We start from the raw sequence: 19141 nt of genomic DNA on the forward strand, positions 1-19141 counted from the left end.
AAAACAGTTTTGAGAATTAACAGAGTGAAAGGAGATTAAGAGAGAGAGAGAGAAGTAGAATTAATTAACAAGAAAAATAGGATGGAGGAAAACTCAGTAATCATAATTAAAAAAAATTTACAGCAAGTTTCTCTAATAAAGACTTGGTTTCTCAAATATGTAGAATAGAGTTTAATTTCTAGAAATAAGAGTCATTCTTCAATTACTAAATGGTTAAAGGATATGAACTGGCAGTTTTCAGATGATGTAATAAAAGTAATGAAGTAATAAAAATTATATGAAAAATGTTTAAATTACTATCAATTATAGAAATGTAAATTAAGACAACTCTGAGCTACTACCCCACACCTATCAGATTGACTAATATGACAAAAAAGGAAAATGTAAAATGTTGGCGGGGAAGTGGAAAAACTCGACACTAAAGCATTTTTGGTGAAGTTGTATACTAATTGAACCATTCTGTAGAACAATTTAGAACTGTGTCCAGGGAGCAGGTAGGTAGCACAGTCAATAAAGCACTGGCCCTGGATTCAGGAGGACCTGAGTTCAAATCTGGCCTCAGACACTTAACACTTACTGGCTGTGTGACCCTGGGCAAATCACTTAACACCAATTGCCTCACCAAAAAGAAAAAATTTAAAAATAATTAAAAAAAAGAACTGTGTCCATAGGGCTATACAATCATGCATCCCCTTTGATTAATCAATACCACTATTAGGTTTCTATCCCAAAGAGATAAGAAAAAAGGGAAAGGATCTTATGTACAAAATATTTATAACAGCTCTTTTAATGGTGGCAAATAATTGAAATTGAGTGTATTATCATCAACTGGGAAATGGTTGAATGATTTACTCCTAAGATTATGGTGGAATACTCTTGTGGTACCAAAAAAAAAAAAAATGATAAATCAAATGATCTCAGGAAAACCTGGAAAGACTTATGTGAGGTGAGGCAAAATGAAATGTGTAGAACCAGGAGAACAATGTATACAGTGACAGTAAGACAGTATGATAATCATTTGTAAATCATTTAGCTATTTCCAGCAGTACAATGACCTAAGACAATTCTGAAGGACCTTTTCATGGAAAATGCTATCCATCTCTAGCAAAAGAACTGATGGAGTCTGAATGAAGATCAAAGTATGCATTCTCTTTCTATTCCTTCATTTTTTTTCTTTTTGCCTGTGTTTTCTTTCACAACATGACTTATATGGAAATATAGTTTGCTTGACTGCACCTATATCAATTTTCTTTTTCTTTTTCAGTGAGGGAGGAGAAGGAAGGAGGGAGAAAATTTGGAAATCAAAATTTGAAAAAGAAAAGGATTTTACAATTGTTTTTACATGTAATAGTGAAAAATAAAATATTAAATATTTTTAAAAGAAGGGGAAAGGGTAAGAAAGAATGGGGGAAATTATCTTATACAAAAAAAGGCATAAATAGAGGAGTTTTTACAATGGAGAAGAAAATGGGTTTTGTGTGTGTGTGTAATGTTTAAAATTTACACACATCAAAATTGGTTGAAAGAAGGAAATAGACACACATACATACATACATATATACACACATATGCATACTCAGTTGGTAATAGAACTTACTCAACAGAGAAGTAGGAGGGAAAGGGCATAATAGAAAATTGGATGATGAAAAGGAGGACAGATAAAAGGAGGCGGTGGTCAGAAGCAAAACAGACTTTAGAGGAGGGGCAGGATAAAAAGGAAGAGAGATTAACAAAAGAAAAGAGGTTGGAAGGAATTAGAAAGTTAGGAATCATAATTGGGAATGAGAATGGGATAAATCCACACAAAAAGTAGAAGGAGATAGCATAATAGAGTAGAAGCCAGAATCTAACAAGTTGTCATTTAAAGGAAAGACATTTAAAACAGAGTGAACCACACAGTTTTACATTAGGGGGCTGAAGCACAGTCTTTTAGACTTCAGCTGAGGTAGAAAGAAAAGCTTGGAGTAGTAACCATGATATCAGACTACACCAAAAGCAAAAATAGACCTAATTAAAATGGATAAATAAGGAAGATACATCTTGCTTGAAGGAAACATCAACAATGATTCGATATTATTACTAAACATATGTGTACAAAATGGTATAGCATCCAAATTCTTAAAAACAACGTTAGGGGCAGCTAGATGGCGCAGTGGTTAAAGCGCTGGCCCTGGATTCAGGAGGACCTGAGTTCAAATCCAGCCTCAGACACTTAACACTTACTAGCTGTGTGGCCCTGGGCAAGTCACTTAACCCCCATTGCCCTGCAAAAAAAAAAAAAAAAACCATAAAAAAAAAAAACAACGTTAAATGAATTATAGGAGGAAATAGACAATAAAGTTATAGTAGTGTGGGACCTCAACATTTCCCTCTCAGAGCTAGATATATCTTAAGATTAAATAAATAAGAATTAAGTCGATAGAAATAGAATCTTAGAAAAAATAGCTATAATAGACATCTGAAGAAAACTAAATGAGAATAGAAAGGAGTATACAATTTTTTTTTCAAAAGAAAGTGATGCCTTTACAAAAATTGACCATGTTTCATGGCATAAAAACCTCAAAACTAAATGTAAAAAAAAGAAATATTAAATGTACCCTTTTCATACCACAGTGCAATAAAAAATGCATTTAATAATTAGCTGTGGGTGCACAGGTTAAAATTAATTAGAAACTAAACAATCTAATCCTAAAGAATGAGTGGATGAAAGAACAAATCTTATAAAGAAAGCATTAATTTCATTTAAGAGAATGACATAGACAGAGCCAAGATGGATGATTAGAGGAAGCAACATATTGATCTCTCTCCACAATTTCCTCCAAAAAAAATGTTAAAGTAACCCCTCAAATTAAATTTTGGGGTGGGAAAGCCAACAAAATTTCAGAGGAGTACCTTCTTCCAGTGTAAGGCAACTTAAGAGGTCATAAGCAGAGGTCTGTGATATTGAGAGATTGCTAACCAGATGTAGACCCAGAAGGGGAAACAGTGGTTTCTTGAGGAAGTGATTCCATGAGCTTCCATGAGGAGGTGCCAGCAACACAGTAGCAGCTCCAAAAGCTTTCAGTCTAAATAAGATAAGAGGGTCAGATAAATGGGCAGAAAGACAGGATAGGGGACTTCCGCCACTGTGTGCAGGTGGTAATGACTGGACATTCTTTTCACCATGCACAGTTTTGGTCTTAGTTCTTCAGTGGAGAAGAGTGGTTATGGTAGGTCACTATGGTGCACTAACAAAGATAAAAGTTCCAAGGCAAAAAAGCAATTGTGGTGGAAGAACAGTGGACCTGGTCACAGGTCCAAACAGGTCTAAAATTATCTCATATGGAGCTTTAGAGGAGCAGAATGGATTAGAAACCAGAATCCAGGGGCAGCTAGGTGGCGCAGTGGATAAAGCACTGACCTTGGACTCGGGAGGACCTGAGTTCAAATGTGACCTCAGACACTTGACACGCACTAGCTGTGTGACCCTGGGCAAGTCACTTAACCCCAACTCCCTTACACAAAAAACCAAAAAAACAAACAAAAAAAGAAACCAGAATACAACAATGTACTGTTTACAAAAGACATACTGAAAGCAGAAAAAATACATGCAGAGTTAAAAAATAAAGGGCTAGAGCAGGCTCTATTATGTTTCAGTAGAAGTAAAAAGGCAGGGGTAGCAATGATGATCTCAGATAAAGAAGAAAAAAAGTAAAAATGGACCTAATCAAGAGAGATAATCATAGAAAATACACTTCGCTTAAAGGTACCATAGATAATGAAGTTAAAAAAAAAATGCAACAGCAGGGGTGGGGGGGCGGGGGTGAAACCAACATGGTGGAGGAAATATATTTAATGAACAGAATTCCTGATACAATTACCCCAAAAACAGCAATAAGAGAACCCCTGGAGCAGAAAAAACCTACATAAATATGGGCTGAGATTATTTTCCAGTCATAGACAGATTAAAGGGGGTCATGCTGAGCTACCAGTATAGTCCAAACCCGCAATCACGCCAACAGAGACCCCAGGCACACCGCACCAGAGGAACTTAACCCCCGAGCCTCCAAATCAGCTGCAGCACCAGCGTCTTCTGGAAATGAGCTTGTGGTTCAGTGAGAGGGCAGAACAGCTGGCCAGGGGGGAAGTACATGGGTGTTGGGAGGACATAGGGAGGAATCCAGCTGTCTGTCCCCAGCAGAGAACCAGAAAGAAATCCTGAGCTGCCGGAGGCCCAAATGGGGCAGGGGCGCAGGCTCGTTGTAGCTATGAACCACACCACAGAAAGCTTTGCTGGTTGGTTGTTTAGTAAGTACACTTGAGGTTATCTTTGGACTAGAGAACAGGCCAGGCCAGGGAAAAACCTGCCCTCCCTCAAATAAAAACACCTGGGACACTCTGAAGCTGGGGACAGTAGTGTAGTCCAGAAGCATGACCCCCCAGTAGGGAGATAAAAGTCAAGTAAAAGATGGCAATATGAGCAAGCAAAAAAAGTTCAGAATTATGGAAAGTTTCTTCAGCAATAAGAAAGATCAAGGTACACCCTCAGAAAATGACAACAACCTCAAGGCCCCTATATCCAAAGCTTCCAAGAATAATGTAAACTGGTCTCAGGCCATGGAAGCTCTCAAAAGGGAATTTGAAGAGAAAGTAGGAGAGATAGAAGGAAGATTTAGAGAGAGGGAGGAAAGAATGGAAAGAGAAATGAGAGTGATGCAGGAAAGTCATTAGAAAAAAGTCAACAGCTTGAAAAGTCAAATGGAAAAGGAGATAAAAAAGCTGTCTGAAGAAAATAATTGCCTAAGAATTAGGATTGAACAAATGGAAGCTATTGACCTTATGAGAAATCAAGACACAGTAAAGCAAATCCAACTGAATGAAAAAAAAAATAGAGGGCAATGTGACGTATCTCCTTGGAAAAACAGCTGACATGGGAAATAAATCCAGGAGAGATAATTTTAAAATCATTGGACTACCAGAAAACCAGGGCCAAAATAAGAGTCTAGAGATCATCTTCCATGAAATTGTGAGGGAAAATTGCCCTGATATTCTAGAAGCAGAAGTTAAAATAGAAATTGAAAGAATCCACCGATCACCTCCTGAAAGAAATCCCAAAAGGAAAACTTCCAGGAATTTTATAGCCAAATTCCAGAGCTCCCAGGTCAAGGAGAAAATATTGCAAGCACCTAGAAAAAAAGGAATTCAAATACTGTGGCACTCCAATAAGGATAAAACAAGATCTAGCTGGAACTAGATTAAAGGACCAGAGGGCATGGAATATGATATTCCAGAGAGCAAAGGAACTGGGACTACAGCCAAGAATCCCCTATGCAGAAAAACTGAGAATAAACTTTCAGAGGAAAAAAGAGGTTTTCAATGAAAAATAAGACTTTCAGGTATTTGTGATGAAAAAACCTGAACTGAATAGAAAATTTGACTTTCGAATACAAGGCCCTGGAGAAGCATAAAAAGGTAAACAGGAAAAAGAAACCATGAGGGACATTACAAAATTAAACTGTTTACTTTCTTACCTGAGAAGATAATACTTCCAACTCATAAGAACTTTCTCAGTAAGGAATACACAAAGCACACAGGTCTGAACTGAATATGGAGGGATGATATCTGTAAAGCAGTCATTTTTTGTTTATCCTTGTTCTTTGTGGGGCAAACAGGGTGGGGTGTCTCATGTCTGGGGCCGGATTTGGGCTCGGGGCCCCAGGGGTACAGGGCTCATGCTTTGTCCACTGTGCCACCTAGCTGACCCATGATGACATCTTTAAAATAGGATTGAGGGGTAGGAGGAATAGACTGGGGGAGGGAGAAGGGGAGAGGTGGACTAGGGAAAGGTAGTTCACATGAAGGAAACAAGAAAAAAAGCTTGCGATGGGGAGGGGAAGGGGGTAAAGAATAGGGCAGTGAGTGAACCTTACTATCATCAGAATTGGCTCAAAGAGGGAATAACATACATATTCAGGTGGGTACAGTAATATATTTTTGCCCTGTGGAAAAGTGGGTGGAGGGAGATAAGGGGGTGGGGGTGGGAGAAGAGTGGAAGGAGGGAAGGGAAGTTTCGGGGAGGGAGCTATAAAAAGCAAAACACTTTCCAGGAAGGTGAAGATGTTCTGCATAACAGCACATGTATGACATATATTGAATTGCTTGATTTCATAGGGAGAGCCGAGGAAGGAGGAAGGAAGAAAAATTTAAGAAAACAGAATTAGCTCAAAGATCTTAACTTCATCAAAGTGGGCTCAAGGTGGGAATAACATACACACCCAATTGGGAGGAGTAATCTTTTTAACCCCACAGGAATGTAGGAGGGGAAGAAGATAAGGAGGGAAGGGTGAATGAAGGGAGGGTAGAGCAGGGGAGGGGGCAGTCGGTAGCAAAACACTTTTGAGGAGGAATAGGGCAAAATAAGATAGTATAGAGTAAATATCATGGGAAGGGAATAGGATGGAGGGAAATAATTATGATGATTGACTACAATGGCAAAACATATGGTACCTACTCTGCTGGGCTATTGTGAAGAAAATTCTTTATCAAGTTTAAGGTACTATGCAAAAGTTAGGATGAACAGGATGCTACCAGAAAAAACATGGAAAGACCCACATGAACAGAGAGAAATGTAGTATATTCAAAATAACAGCAATAGTGTAAAGATGATGTGCTGGGAAGCATGTGGAAGGCAATGATCCAATATAACTCTGAAGGACTTAGGAAAATTGCAATATACCTACAGAGAAATAACTGATGGTATCTGAAAACAGACTGAAACATTTTTTTGACAACTCCTTAATCTGAAGTTTTGTTTTTATCTGTTTTCTCTCACAACCTAGCTAATGTAGAGATGTTTTCCATGACTACTAATGTATAACTTACATTGCAGTGCTTGAGTTCTTGGGGTATGGGGTGGGAAGGGAGGGAGGAAGAGAAGTTGGAACACAAAGTTTTTAAAAATTGATGTCAAAATTTGCTTTTACATGTAATTTGGAAAATAAAATTCTAAACAAATAAGAAATAATTTTTTTATATGTAATTTGGACATAAAATAAATGAAATATATATCTTAAAAATAACAAATGGCACATGTACAGTTTAAGGAGTTTTTCAGTGTTTTTCACACTAGAGTAAAATGGTCTTTCTATTGCTAAATCTGGTAAGAGAACACTGAAAATTAAAAGCCTCCATGGGGAAGCTAGGTGGCGAAGTGGATAAAGCACCAGCCCTGTATTCAGGAGGACCTGAGTTCAAATATGACTTCAGACACTTGACACTTAATAGCTGTGTGACCCTGGGCAAGTCACTTAACCCTCATTGCCCCACAAAAAACAAACAAACAAACAAAAAATGAAAGGAAAATTAAAGCCTATGGATTGGTGATTTTTGTTTTACCTGTAAGTTCAATGAGGAGGAATTTAATTCTTCACTGACAGTTTGGGGGTACTTTTGTAGCATCCCATGAGAAATGTCAATGGTTTCCCTATTAAATGACTTTATAAGATGAGATGTTCCTTAGTTGTATCTAAGTAGTAAATATAAAAACTCAGGCACAAGTGACAAGAGATATGTCAATTGCTCTGATAATGATTTCAAGTGATTTTCAGAAGTCAAGATCATTCTATGGTCTCAGTTGTTTTTTTAATCCACCAGTGAAATATTGTCTTTCATATTCTCATCATAGATGAACATTTTAAGAGTAAGAAAACCCATGCAACATGGGCTAACACAATACATGAGGTCAAGAGTATAAATGCCTAGAGAAAGATGAGAGAAGGTTGATATGGAACAATACCTTAAAACCATTTAAAAAAATAAACAAGTCAAAACATCAACACTATTTCTTCAAAGGTCAAATATGTGTGTATATGTATGTATAAGTATATGCATATGCACATACATTTATATGTACAGATACATGTACATGCATACATATACATGTGTGCATATTTGTGCCTGTGTATAAGTATAGATATACATACACATATATGTATAGCTATAGATATATAGGATATATGTGCTTTCCTTCTATTTATTTTCTAATTATGTTGAGCTGCGGTATGCAGGAGTCAGTTGTACTAAGCTCCAAGATATGATTGTTAAATTTTCAGTGTCAGCATTTACTCTTTGGAAATCACAACTGTTATAAATCATGGCTCAATTTATTATTTTGTTGATTTCTACACTTAATGAAGTGTTGGAGAAAACATTAATAAGGCAAAATAAACTTGAAAGTGTCTTGCATATATATATTTCTCTTTGGCAGAGGCAAAGGAGAGTTTGTTAAACATTTACCAGTATACACCTTTGCTAATCCCTCACAAAAGAAGCCTGGATCTAAAAAATAAAATAAAAATAGTTATAGATTTGAATTCCTGAGCTATTCACTTTAATTCAGCCACCAAAGACAAAATGATTCCCATCAGAGACATTCACCTTAAGGCTGAACTTCTCAATGCCAAGCTAAACAGGACTGAGACAATTATCCATATAATTAAATTCAAAAAGGGTTTTACCTCTAACATGGCTGTTGTAAGTGAAAACAGATTTTGCCTTAAATAATAAATTTGTCTTCTTTCTCCACTTTGGTTTATAGGTTATCAAGAGAGGACAAGAGAGATTAGGTCACTGAGAAACCTCATTTCATTATGACCTACCCCTGAAAACTGTTATGTTGTATTTATTTTGTATATAGTTATCTATGTTCATGATATTCTCCCTGATAGAATGAAAATACCTTGAGGTCAGGAACTGTTTTTGTCTTTGTATACTCAGCACCTAGCACTGTAGGCAATCAATAAATGCTTGCTGATTAGTAGATTCCTAACTCCTGATTAGATATGATGTTCATTATTAATGCCTTGTAGATTTGTCTCATGATTTGTCTAATAAAATATATTTACCTTATACAAGAAAAAATGGGGGAAAAGATAGTTTGGTAGCATTCCATTGTCTGAACCTTAAAAGATGTGTGAGGGGCAGCTATATGGAACAGTGGATAGAGTACCAGCCCTGGATTCAGGAGGACCTGATTTCAAATCCGGCCTCAGACACTTGACACTTAGTAGCAAGTCATTTAACCCCAATTGCCTCACCAAAAAAAAAAAAAGATGTGTGGAAAATGGAAAATGCTCACTTATAACAGATTTGTATGAAGATGTATATAATATTAGTGAAAGAAATTTCATATATTACTGTTAAAATCATCATCAGTCTTTTTGAGAAATTATTGGTCCTGTGAGATTGCAGCCAAAGAACATTGTAATGATTTTTAAATAGTGTAAGAAATTAATTGTGATTTGGGGTTTCCTTCACCCCATCTTTGCTTCATTATGGTCAGACTGAAAAGATGTAATCTTGAAAAGCCTAAGAGAAGATGGGTGCATACTTGAAGAAATTATAGAAAAGAACATCTAAGTATCTAAGCCTTCTCTCATAGTTCCCCTATGCCCACATGGGCCTGGCCAAATTATAATGGGAACATCCCAGGGGGTATGTTGAACCAAATGGAGACTCAGCAGGGCTAAGAACCTCCCCTTCCTGTGGGAGAGGAAAAAAGGGAGGGAGAGAGGAGCTGGGTGACAGAGCTTCAGAGTGTATCTGAGAGAGAGTACACAGCTGACTCTAATTGAAACTATGGACCCCAGGTGGTGGTGAGTGGAAGTGAGGCCAGCTCTTTGAGGTAGCTGAGCTGGAAACAAGTTTGGGGTTTGAGTCAGTCTTTGCTAGAGCCAGGGAGCTTATTCGTTTTCTCTTCCCCTATTCCCTTTCTCATTGTTCCTGGCTTTAATAACTTCACCTTTGTTGTAAATTTTGTTCCCATTAATAAAACCTGGTTTGTTTGTGGAAAAGAGGATGTTAATCTCCTTTCTTATTAGTCTGGAAGAAATAACTAAAAAAGGCAGTTTGGAAGGGAGAAAATTTTGGACCCAGAGGTCTCTCATTATTTTCTGAACCCCAATATTATAGTGAGCCACCCAATTAAAATTTGACTCCTGCTATAGTATGTGAATGTGAACATTTTAAATTATTGACCAATGAGATAAAAGCTGATTTCTAGATAGAAAATCGAGAGTAGACTATTTCATAATTAAATTTTTAAATGTTTAACACACATTCCTGTTGTCTTAGCAATGGGAAGATCAAGCAGTAAAGCACAGGACCACAGTATCATAGATGTCTGGTTGAAAGGAAACTGAGAGGCCATCTGGTCCAACCACCTTTTTGTATTGATGAGATAAGAGAGGACTGGGGCAGGCAAATGATGGCTTGACCATGATAATGATGCTAAGACAGATTAGTCTACTTTCTTCTTTTTTGTGTGATTTTGTGTTTCTTTGGAGGGTTTTGTTTGTTCTTAAATAAGGTTAGAATATTTGTGGATGGGGCGAATGTCATAATCATAATAGGTTAAATTTAAACAGGGCATCTAACAAAATCTCTCATAACATCCATTTGGAAAGATAGAGAAATGTGTATTAAAATAAGAACTTTTTTTCCCTCCTTTTCAACTCCATGAACCCAAAAGGTGATTGTTGTTCAATAGATTAATATTAACCTAGAGTAAATGCTCCAGTAGAGTTGGACAAGACTCTGCTATTGGCCCAGTTCCATGCTATACTTTCATAATTGACTTAGATGAATGCAGAAAAAGAAGTTTTAACAAAATTTCAGACACAATAAAATTAGGAGGAATAATCACCTAATCAATTTGTCAGTCAGGATTTATTAGATTTCTGCAGTAATTTCAGCATTTACTAAGCACTTGAAATACACAAACAAAAATAAACCAATCCTTATTCTGAGGAAATATAAATTCCAAAGGAAGCTTGCATTCTCAGATATATTAAATACATTACTAATGTATTCATAAATATTTTTTAAAATATGGAATGAAAGACAGAAGCTAAGAAAATAAAAATATAATAATGATAAATATAATAATTGTATTAGGCTTAAAAATCTATTTCTGTAATTTCAGGGCATAAGAAAAATGGTTGTAAAGCAAATGACTCATATCCACTGACTATTTTGAAAAGAAAAAGATATCCCTGATGGTTAAAAGAATAGTTTGCTGATTAAAATAGTCAGGTAATTATCTAACTTTTCTGCGTGACTCTACATGTAGATACTTTCTTTAAATAGAACTCAATGGTGTCTATCCCTCAACATAGCATTATTTTTCATCCATTTTTTTCTTCATTTGTAAATTCCCCTTGGAATTATATAATTAAGATTGCCATAGGCTGCTGCTGAATGTTTTATGTGAAATATATTGGATTCTGCTCTACCTTGAATTATAAACCTTTATAGCTTTAGTATGACACAGCTGATATTTTCAGTGGCAATTATAATAAACAATAGGTTGCATAGACCATACTGAAATTAAAGTCATATTTTAAAGATGGCCATTCCAATCTGCTAATCATAGCAGTAAGCATCCTAACCTGCAAATACATCTTCCTTATTTCTCCCATGATGCTTCCCACAACATGCTAATGACTTCCACTATTTACTGCAATGAATGTTATACAATGTTTCATAAGCTTTTAGAAATATGACTGGCTTACCATAGAAAAACAGTTGACCTCTTGCAATATTCCTTCCTCGCAGATTTCCTGCAATGCACTCATAAGAGCCTTCATCCTCCTGCTGAAAGTTTGGGATTTCAATCATTCCTTTGGATTCGCTATATTGTGTTTTCCTTGCCAAAGGTCTTCCATCCAACCTCCTCCAAATAATATTTGTACTGGACTAAAGCGGATAATTTGTTAGAAAAGGAGATGTTATAGCCATTGATGTGAAGACACAATAGTCTGGAGTGCTTTATATAAACTCCCCTTGAGACAAATATCAGCTTCAAATGCTGACATTTATCTAACTAGCTTTGCATTAAGTCTGGCACTGTCTGTGTGCATATACTATTAAGAAAAGAGACCACAGAAGAACAAAAGTTGGCTACTGACATTTATGTTAGGTAAATTCAATTATCACATGGCATGTGCAGGTCATGGTAATGGTCAAATAAGGATGGGTGCACTATGTGATGTGTAAAGTCCTTAACTCCATAAAAGTAAAACTACTTATGTTGTCATTCAATGTCCTTCCCAATCTGATCTATATCCCCTACCTTGTTTTTATCCTTTACTTCCTTGCCAACTTGACTTTCTAAAATGAAATAATCATTTCTGGAAACCATCATGCCTGTCTCTTCATTTTTTTTTTCTCATTCTCTTCCCCCTTCAAGGAATTGTCCTCACCATATCCTCTTTCCTTCTTGTTTTTGGTTTGTCTTTTGTTCTAGAAGAGGACCATGCCATCAGGGTGATTCCATTACTTGCAGTGAATTGGATTTAAATGGGGGAGGGCTATGCAAAGTCACCAACTTCATTCTCCACTCCAGAGGCAGCTGGGTCCAGTGCAAGATTTGATAGGTAGATAGACAGATAGATAGATGATAGATAGATAAAAATATAGAGATAGATATTCAATATCTATCTCTATCTCTATCTATCATCTATCATGTATCTCTATCAATATCTATCTCTCTATCTCTCTACCTATCTATATCAGAACAATTGGAGATGATCCCAGCTGTGTAAGGCAATTGGCTTTAAGTGACTTGTCCAGGGTCACAAAGTAACTATCTGAGATGAGATTTTAACTCTGGTCCTCTTGACTCCTGGACCAGTGCTCTATCCATTGCACCAACTAACCGCCCCCCTCTTTCCTTATCTAATTCCTGTATGTCATTCTAAGCCCAGCTCAAGTCCTAACTTCTCTGATAACTTTTCCAATTATACATTTTACTCTCCTCTAATACCCTATAGTGTTTATTATCACTACCAATCTAGTGGCTCCTAACATTATCAATGATCCTTTTATGTCCATATTTTATATTCAGAAGTTGTTTATTAACTCCAATAGGGTGAAAACCTTGCATTATCCCTAATAATATGTCATACATGCTATCTATTTTATTCAAACTAACGATATAACATTGCCAGATATACAAGGATATATTTGAAAAAGTGTGTACATGTTTCTAAGTTAAATACATATATATATATATATATATATATATATATACACACAGTGTATGTGTGTACATGTATATGCATGTGTGTTGCATGTGTCTGTGTCTATATCTATATCTATGCATATATGTATACATATACATATACATATCTATCTCACTAGCATTTTTTCTTTACACAATGACTCTTAACTCAGAATATTTCTAGACTAGATTGCCAACGGTAAGCTTGCGCCAAAGCACTACAAAATAACAATTTTATTTAATAATTCAAATACTCAAAGCTTATGATCATCTCCTTGTCTCCATCATGACGTCTTTGTTATTTCAATATTCCATGCCTGCACATAACATGGAGAGAGGAGGCCCTATGTAGCTAACACACGAATATCCCCTCCTTGAGAATAGGGAGTATTTTTTTTTTTTTTAGTGAGGCAATTGGGTTAAGTGACTTGCCTAGGTCACACAGCTAGTAAGTGTTAGTGTCTGAGGCTGGATTTGAACTCAGGTACTCCTGACTCCAGGGCCAGTGCTCTATCCCACTGCACCATCTCTAGCTGCCCCAGGAGTATTTTTTTAATATTCTCTTTTCACTTTATCTCCCTTACATTTAAGATAGGAGATTAATAAAAATATCTATTGAACTGACTTCTTCCAAAGACACTTTAGTCAGTGCCTTGAAAGTTTCAGAGGCACCATTGGTTTGCTAAAGAATAACTGTCGAATTTTTCAGGGTTCGTTACAGGAGGTACTGGGGCAGTATTCCTCTAAGGCAGTATGCTATAGTTGAAAAATCGTTAGGATTGGACTATGGTAACTTCACTCTGAGTCTGGGCTCATGTACTTGTGTCTGTGGTCAAATTACCTCTTTCAAATTCATAGAGCTGTATAATTCTAGGGTGATGGAAACTTCTTTGTTACAACCATCTAATTTTACAGGTGGAGAAAATATTACCTCAAAATATTAAGTAACAAATGCAAAGTCACAATGGTTGTATGTTCACTGAAATTTATTGGGGAGGAAAGAAGACTCAGTGAGCATTATATCATCATTCAAGGATTTGGAGAAGAGGGATTGAACTTGTTCTCCTCGGCACTACAAACAGTGTTTCTTAAAGTGTTTTTTTTTCCACTCATGACCCCTTTTTTGCTCAAGAATTTTTACATAACCTCAGGTATATAGGTATTTAAAATAGGCATACCATAACCTTTCACTGTTGCTAAATTTTTTCTGCTACCACCACATTCACTTACACTACTCCATATGCTGTTGTGACCCACAGTTTAAGAAGCTGGGCACTACAGGACAGAATTGATAGGAATTGGTGGAGACTGAAAAGAGACTAATTTAGGCTTGAAATTAGGAAAAAAATCATCATAGCAATTGAATCCATCCTAAAATACAGTGATATAACTTAAGAGGAGCTGGGCACCATTTTCTTAGAGGTTATAAAGTAAAGGCTGAATGGTCATTTGTCATATTTGCTATAGTAGGAACCATTTTTAGGTTTAGTTTGGAACTAGCTACCTTTTGAATTTCCTTTCAATTCTCAAATTTTGTGAATCTATGAAATCCATTTTTCTCCAGAGGATATCTTATCCTTTACCGCATTCTCCATTGCTGGCCAATCCCACATGGAGGTCAATACCAAATATGTCCTAAAGAAGTCAGGACATTCCATGTTTATGACTGTCATTTTCACATGTACCATCTGTCAAAATCACATAGTAATATTTTCCTTTTTAATGTCAGACCATCTGGCCAATTGCTGTTTTCATATTGCTTTCCCCAGTTGACTATGAGCTCCTTGAGGGCAGAGACTGATTTCTGTTTTTTTTGGCTTGTTTTTTGTTTTTGTTATTTTGCCTTTCTTTAATTTAGAATAGTTCCTTATGAAGTATAGATAGTTAATAAATACTATGTGGACTCTTGATTTATGCTCTATTTCACTCTTCATCATGTCTTTTTCAAATATTTTTCCTTCCTAGGCTCCAAACTCCTAAAGGCTATTCATCATTACCTCCCTCATTTATCCTACTACACAACACAAAACTTCCTTACACCTTTACTATCCTCTTCTTTTTTCATGGCTGGGAGTCTATTCTCTTAGAGCTAATTCTTTGATCACAGATTTTTTTTTCATTTAAATTTTATACTTTCTCTCTCTCTCTCTCTCTCCTCTCTCTCTCTCTCTCTCTCTCTCTCTCCTCTCTCTTTCTCTCTCCCCCACCTCCACCCTCTCTCTCTCTCTCCCCCCCTTGCTCTCTCTGGCCCCCTCTTGCTCTCTCTCTCTCATATCACCAATCTTTTCCTCTCTATCAATCCCTTTCTTGAGGCCTACAAACAGTAGCATGTATCTTCAGTATAGAATATCTTGCCTTAGACCAGTAATTCTCAAGCTATCATCTAACATGCACCCTCAGTTTTCACTGCTAAAATCTTAGTCATCTATACAGTACTTCATTATTGTCTAGTTTATTTCTCTCAAATACTTTGTCATTCTAGTTTCTTGACCTCTTGATAAGGTTAATAGGCTCTTAAGACTCAATCCCTCCTTGATCTTTTACAGAATTTGTCATTATTGACCACTCCGTTAGATAATTTTCTTTTTTTATATCCATATTTTTCTCCTGAATTTCTTCTCCATGTCTGACCACTTCTTCCTTCCTTTGTTTCTTCTGATTCATTTATCTACATTTATCAAGTCCTATAGGTGAACCTCTTTTTTTTTCTTAACCTTTCCTTTGTTCATAATATCAACTTCCATGGGGTAGGTTATTACCTTTATATACTTTTCTCCTTACATATGTCTTCCCACCCCAATGCTTGAATTCCATTTCTAAATATGTTTTTCAACATTGCAATAAGCGTCCTACCTATATTTCAAATTGTACTAAATTGAATACATCCTCTTCCCCTGCTCAAAAACTGACCCTTCTTTGCCTCCTCCCCAAATTTTCTATACTTAATGGTAGACACTACATTAGTCTAGCTATTCAGCTGCAAAAACATTTTGAGTCTTCTTGGACTCTTCCATCCCTCTATACACTCAATATCTAATCAGTTGGCCATGACTTAAATATTTCTGTCTCTACAAGATATCTCACTCAGCTCCCTTCCCCACTTACACTACTATCATGTTTATTCAGGACCTTACCAGGAGTATTATTCCTTTTTAATTGGTCTCCTTGTTAATGGTATCCCCTCCTTCTTTAATTCATTATTTACACAGCTGCCATGACAATCTGCCTAAACTAGTCTGAATATATCCCTATCCTACTAAACAAACAACAAATAAGACTCTCCATAGCTTTTCTAATTTTATATGGTAAAAAAACCCAAAAAGACAAAAAACCTAAATAAATAAATCCTATCATTAAAGCCCTCTAAAATCTGGTACCAATATACCTTTCCAAGTTTATTTTACATACAAATGTATCGGTATTCCAATAAAAACTGGATATTTATTGTTCCAAAAACTTGTCTTCAGTTTTAGTATGTTTATTTAGTCCCTTCCCAGTTCCTGCCCTTCTCTGCCTTTCTGCATTATTATCTTCTTTAAAGATTCAATTCAAATGCAGTTTGCTAGATAAAAAACTGTCCAGGATGACCCAGACAAAATCATCTCTTTCCTTCTCAATATTCATTAGAGGGTTGTTGTTGTGGCTGCTGTTGATAATGTTACTGTTGAGAACCTTTCTTTTTCTCTACTTACAATGGGACTTCATATGAACAGTAAGTATTTTATTCTTTGTTATTTCTTTTATGTTGGATCTACTCCATAGGGCTATCTCTGAAGAACATTTTTCCAATAACAAATGCTATATAAATATAAACAATCACCAATTATTAAGAATATGTCTCATTATCAACAGTAGTTACAAAAAATAGTAATAAGGTTTCATGGATGTTACTCATGTATACACATGTATTTGTATCTCTTTTGCTGGCATTACTTCTCTACTCAGAAGCACAGAGTAAGTCTGTTCTATGAGGTTTTCCAATTGAATTAGTTGAGAAACAGAAGGTTCCTTGTGGGGAAAACCAAAAACAAACCAAAACACATAAATTCCCTAGTTAATTATTTCTCTTATTCCCGCTTTAGTCATTTTGTAAAGCATCATTCTATCAGATCAGAGAGGAAGAAAAAAAAAGTTCTTTTTGACCCATTCTTTTTGTTCCAAGGATTTGATTTCATTACATATTGAGAAAAGAAAATCATCTCAAGGCATAAACACAGAGAAAGCAGCAGCCAGAATTTCAGAGGGAGCCTTCCAAATTGAAGAACATATACAATCTCACAGTCCCAGAAAGTTTATAAGAAAGATAAAATAAATGGTGCATTCATGTCATATCACAACCATTGAACCATTGTGATGACATTCTGTTGCTGCTTAAGATTCTTTTTATCTTAGAAATAACTCTTGATAAAGAGGATAAAGCATGTGGTAGCACATCTAGCCCTGAAGCACAGTCCATGGAGGAAACAGATTTTACATGATAGGCTAATTCAGCCTAGGAGTATAGGTCTCACACACTTCAAATGACTTTTGTGGGAGTCTTCCCAGTGCCTTACTTTTCTTTGCTTCTCTTTTGTTCCTCTTCTAGGAATCAAGATTGTATGAAATATGGATAGTAGAAACATGGCTTCTCACAAATGTGAAATATTGCTGGATGACAAATGCAGGATTCACTGTTCTGTCTCTCTGACTTGGTGCTATTTAAATAAGTATCCCCGATAAAAAAGAGGTTTCCCCTTCATTCTCTTTCTGATAAAGATTTCCTTCTCCATTTTTCTTTGTGTCAGGAGGTGTAAATTGAGTGGACATGATATTAGTTTTATCAAAAGACAGAATTTCCTATGTTAGGACAGAAGACCCAGTTTGTTGTAGAACCCCTATTTTAGTTCTCGGCTTTTAATCCATAAATAGAATTCTCATTACTGGCCTATTTTAGAAAAGTGAGACATATGTATATATGTATGTGTGCATGTATAGGGTATGTGTCTGTGTCTGTTTACTTATGTACATATATATACATATGCATTTCATTAATACATTTATTTAGTATTTTTTTCATAGGATTTCTTAAACCTCATTATATACCACTTAAATCTGGGGCCCTTCCCAGATCTCAAGCTAGAAACAGTAAAGAGAACCAGTGTAACGAGAAATCTTGATTACTGGTGATTGCTACAGTACTCTCGGGATTACTCAAAGCCTGAACCGCTATTACAATATAACCTCTCTGAAGTCATATTTAATTGAAGAGAAAGTGAAGCATGGTAAGAAAACAAGCAGGCATTGGCTTTGCTAAATGTTTAAACTCCAATCTAATTGGCTTGTCATGTGTCCAACTGAAATATCCACACTTAGTTTCTGGCAATGGAAGATTACTCTATAAGGATGTCATGGATAAATTCACATTGCTTGGCATAGAAGCAATCTCCGTATTATTGAAGGGAACAAGTCCTTTATGGACTAAGCCCTGAACTGAACAAATGGGGCTAATATCCTATATTATTATTCTGTTACTGACATTAAACGAAAATTATACAAATGTCAAACATTTCTATTTTGACCTCTTACTGTGGCCATGGGTGTTGTGCGGTTACACTGTTTGAACACAATTATTGCCATGGCCAGAAGATATATTGCAGAAAGTATCCCTCATCCAGACAATTCAAATTTTTGCCTCCGATCTCAATATTTCTAATCCAAAGCTTTCGGGAGTTTCTGAAATCCCACTGATTGGTAGAATTAACATTTAAGTAATTAAAGGAAAAAAAATAAAAAGAAATAAAAGAAATGTAAGGAAAATTGATCACCTAATTCGATTTTTCTGAGATAAATGTCTGATCATATATCCATATGCAAAACTTCACCTCTTTTACGACTTTCAGTAAAATAACTGTCCTAATAAACTGCACTTGGTTTCTTATTGTCTCTAGGATCATGCGTGTGGTATGTGTGGTGTGTGGTGTGTGTGTGGTGGTGTGTGTGTGTCGGTGTGAGAGAGAGAGAGAGAGAGAGAGAAGAGAGAGTACTCTTACTGACAAGCTGACCCCCTTCCCAACGCTCCAGTGTTCTTAACATTTTACTCTCTTTTTAATATTATAGAATCAA

General features: G+C 36.1%; 1 protein-coding gene across 1 annotated transcript in view; it reads right to left on the reverse strand.

Annotated features, from left to right (window-relative positions):
• Positions 1 to 19141, reverse strand: part of LOC122737331 (contactin-6-like) — a 482372-nt gene that overhangs the window by 172909 nt on the left and 290322 nt on the right. The window contains 1 exon segment of the mRNA XM_043979812.1: positions 11550 to 11728. Coding sequence (XP_043835747.1) covers positions 11550 to 11728 — 179 coding nt within the window.

This window comes from Dromiciops gliroides, chromosome 1 (genome assembly GCF_019393635.1).
Source record: "Dromiciops gliroides isolate mDroGli1 chromosome 1, mDroGli1.pri, whole genome shotgun sequence".
In the NCBI taxonomy this organism is placed as follows: Eukaryota; Metazoa; Chordata; class Mammalia; order Microbiotheria; family Microbiotheriidae; genus Dromiciops; species Dromiciops gliroides.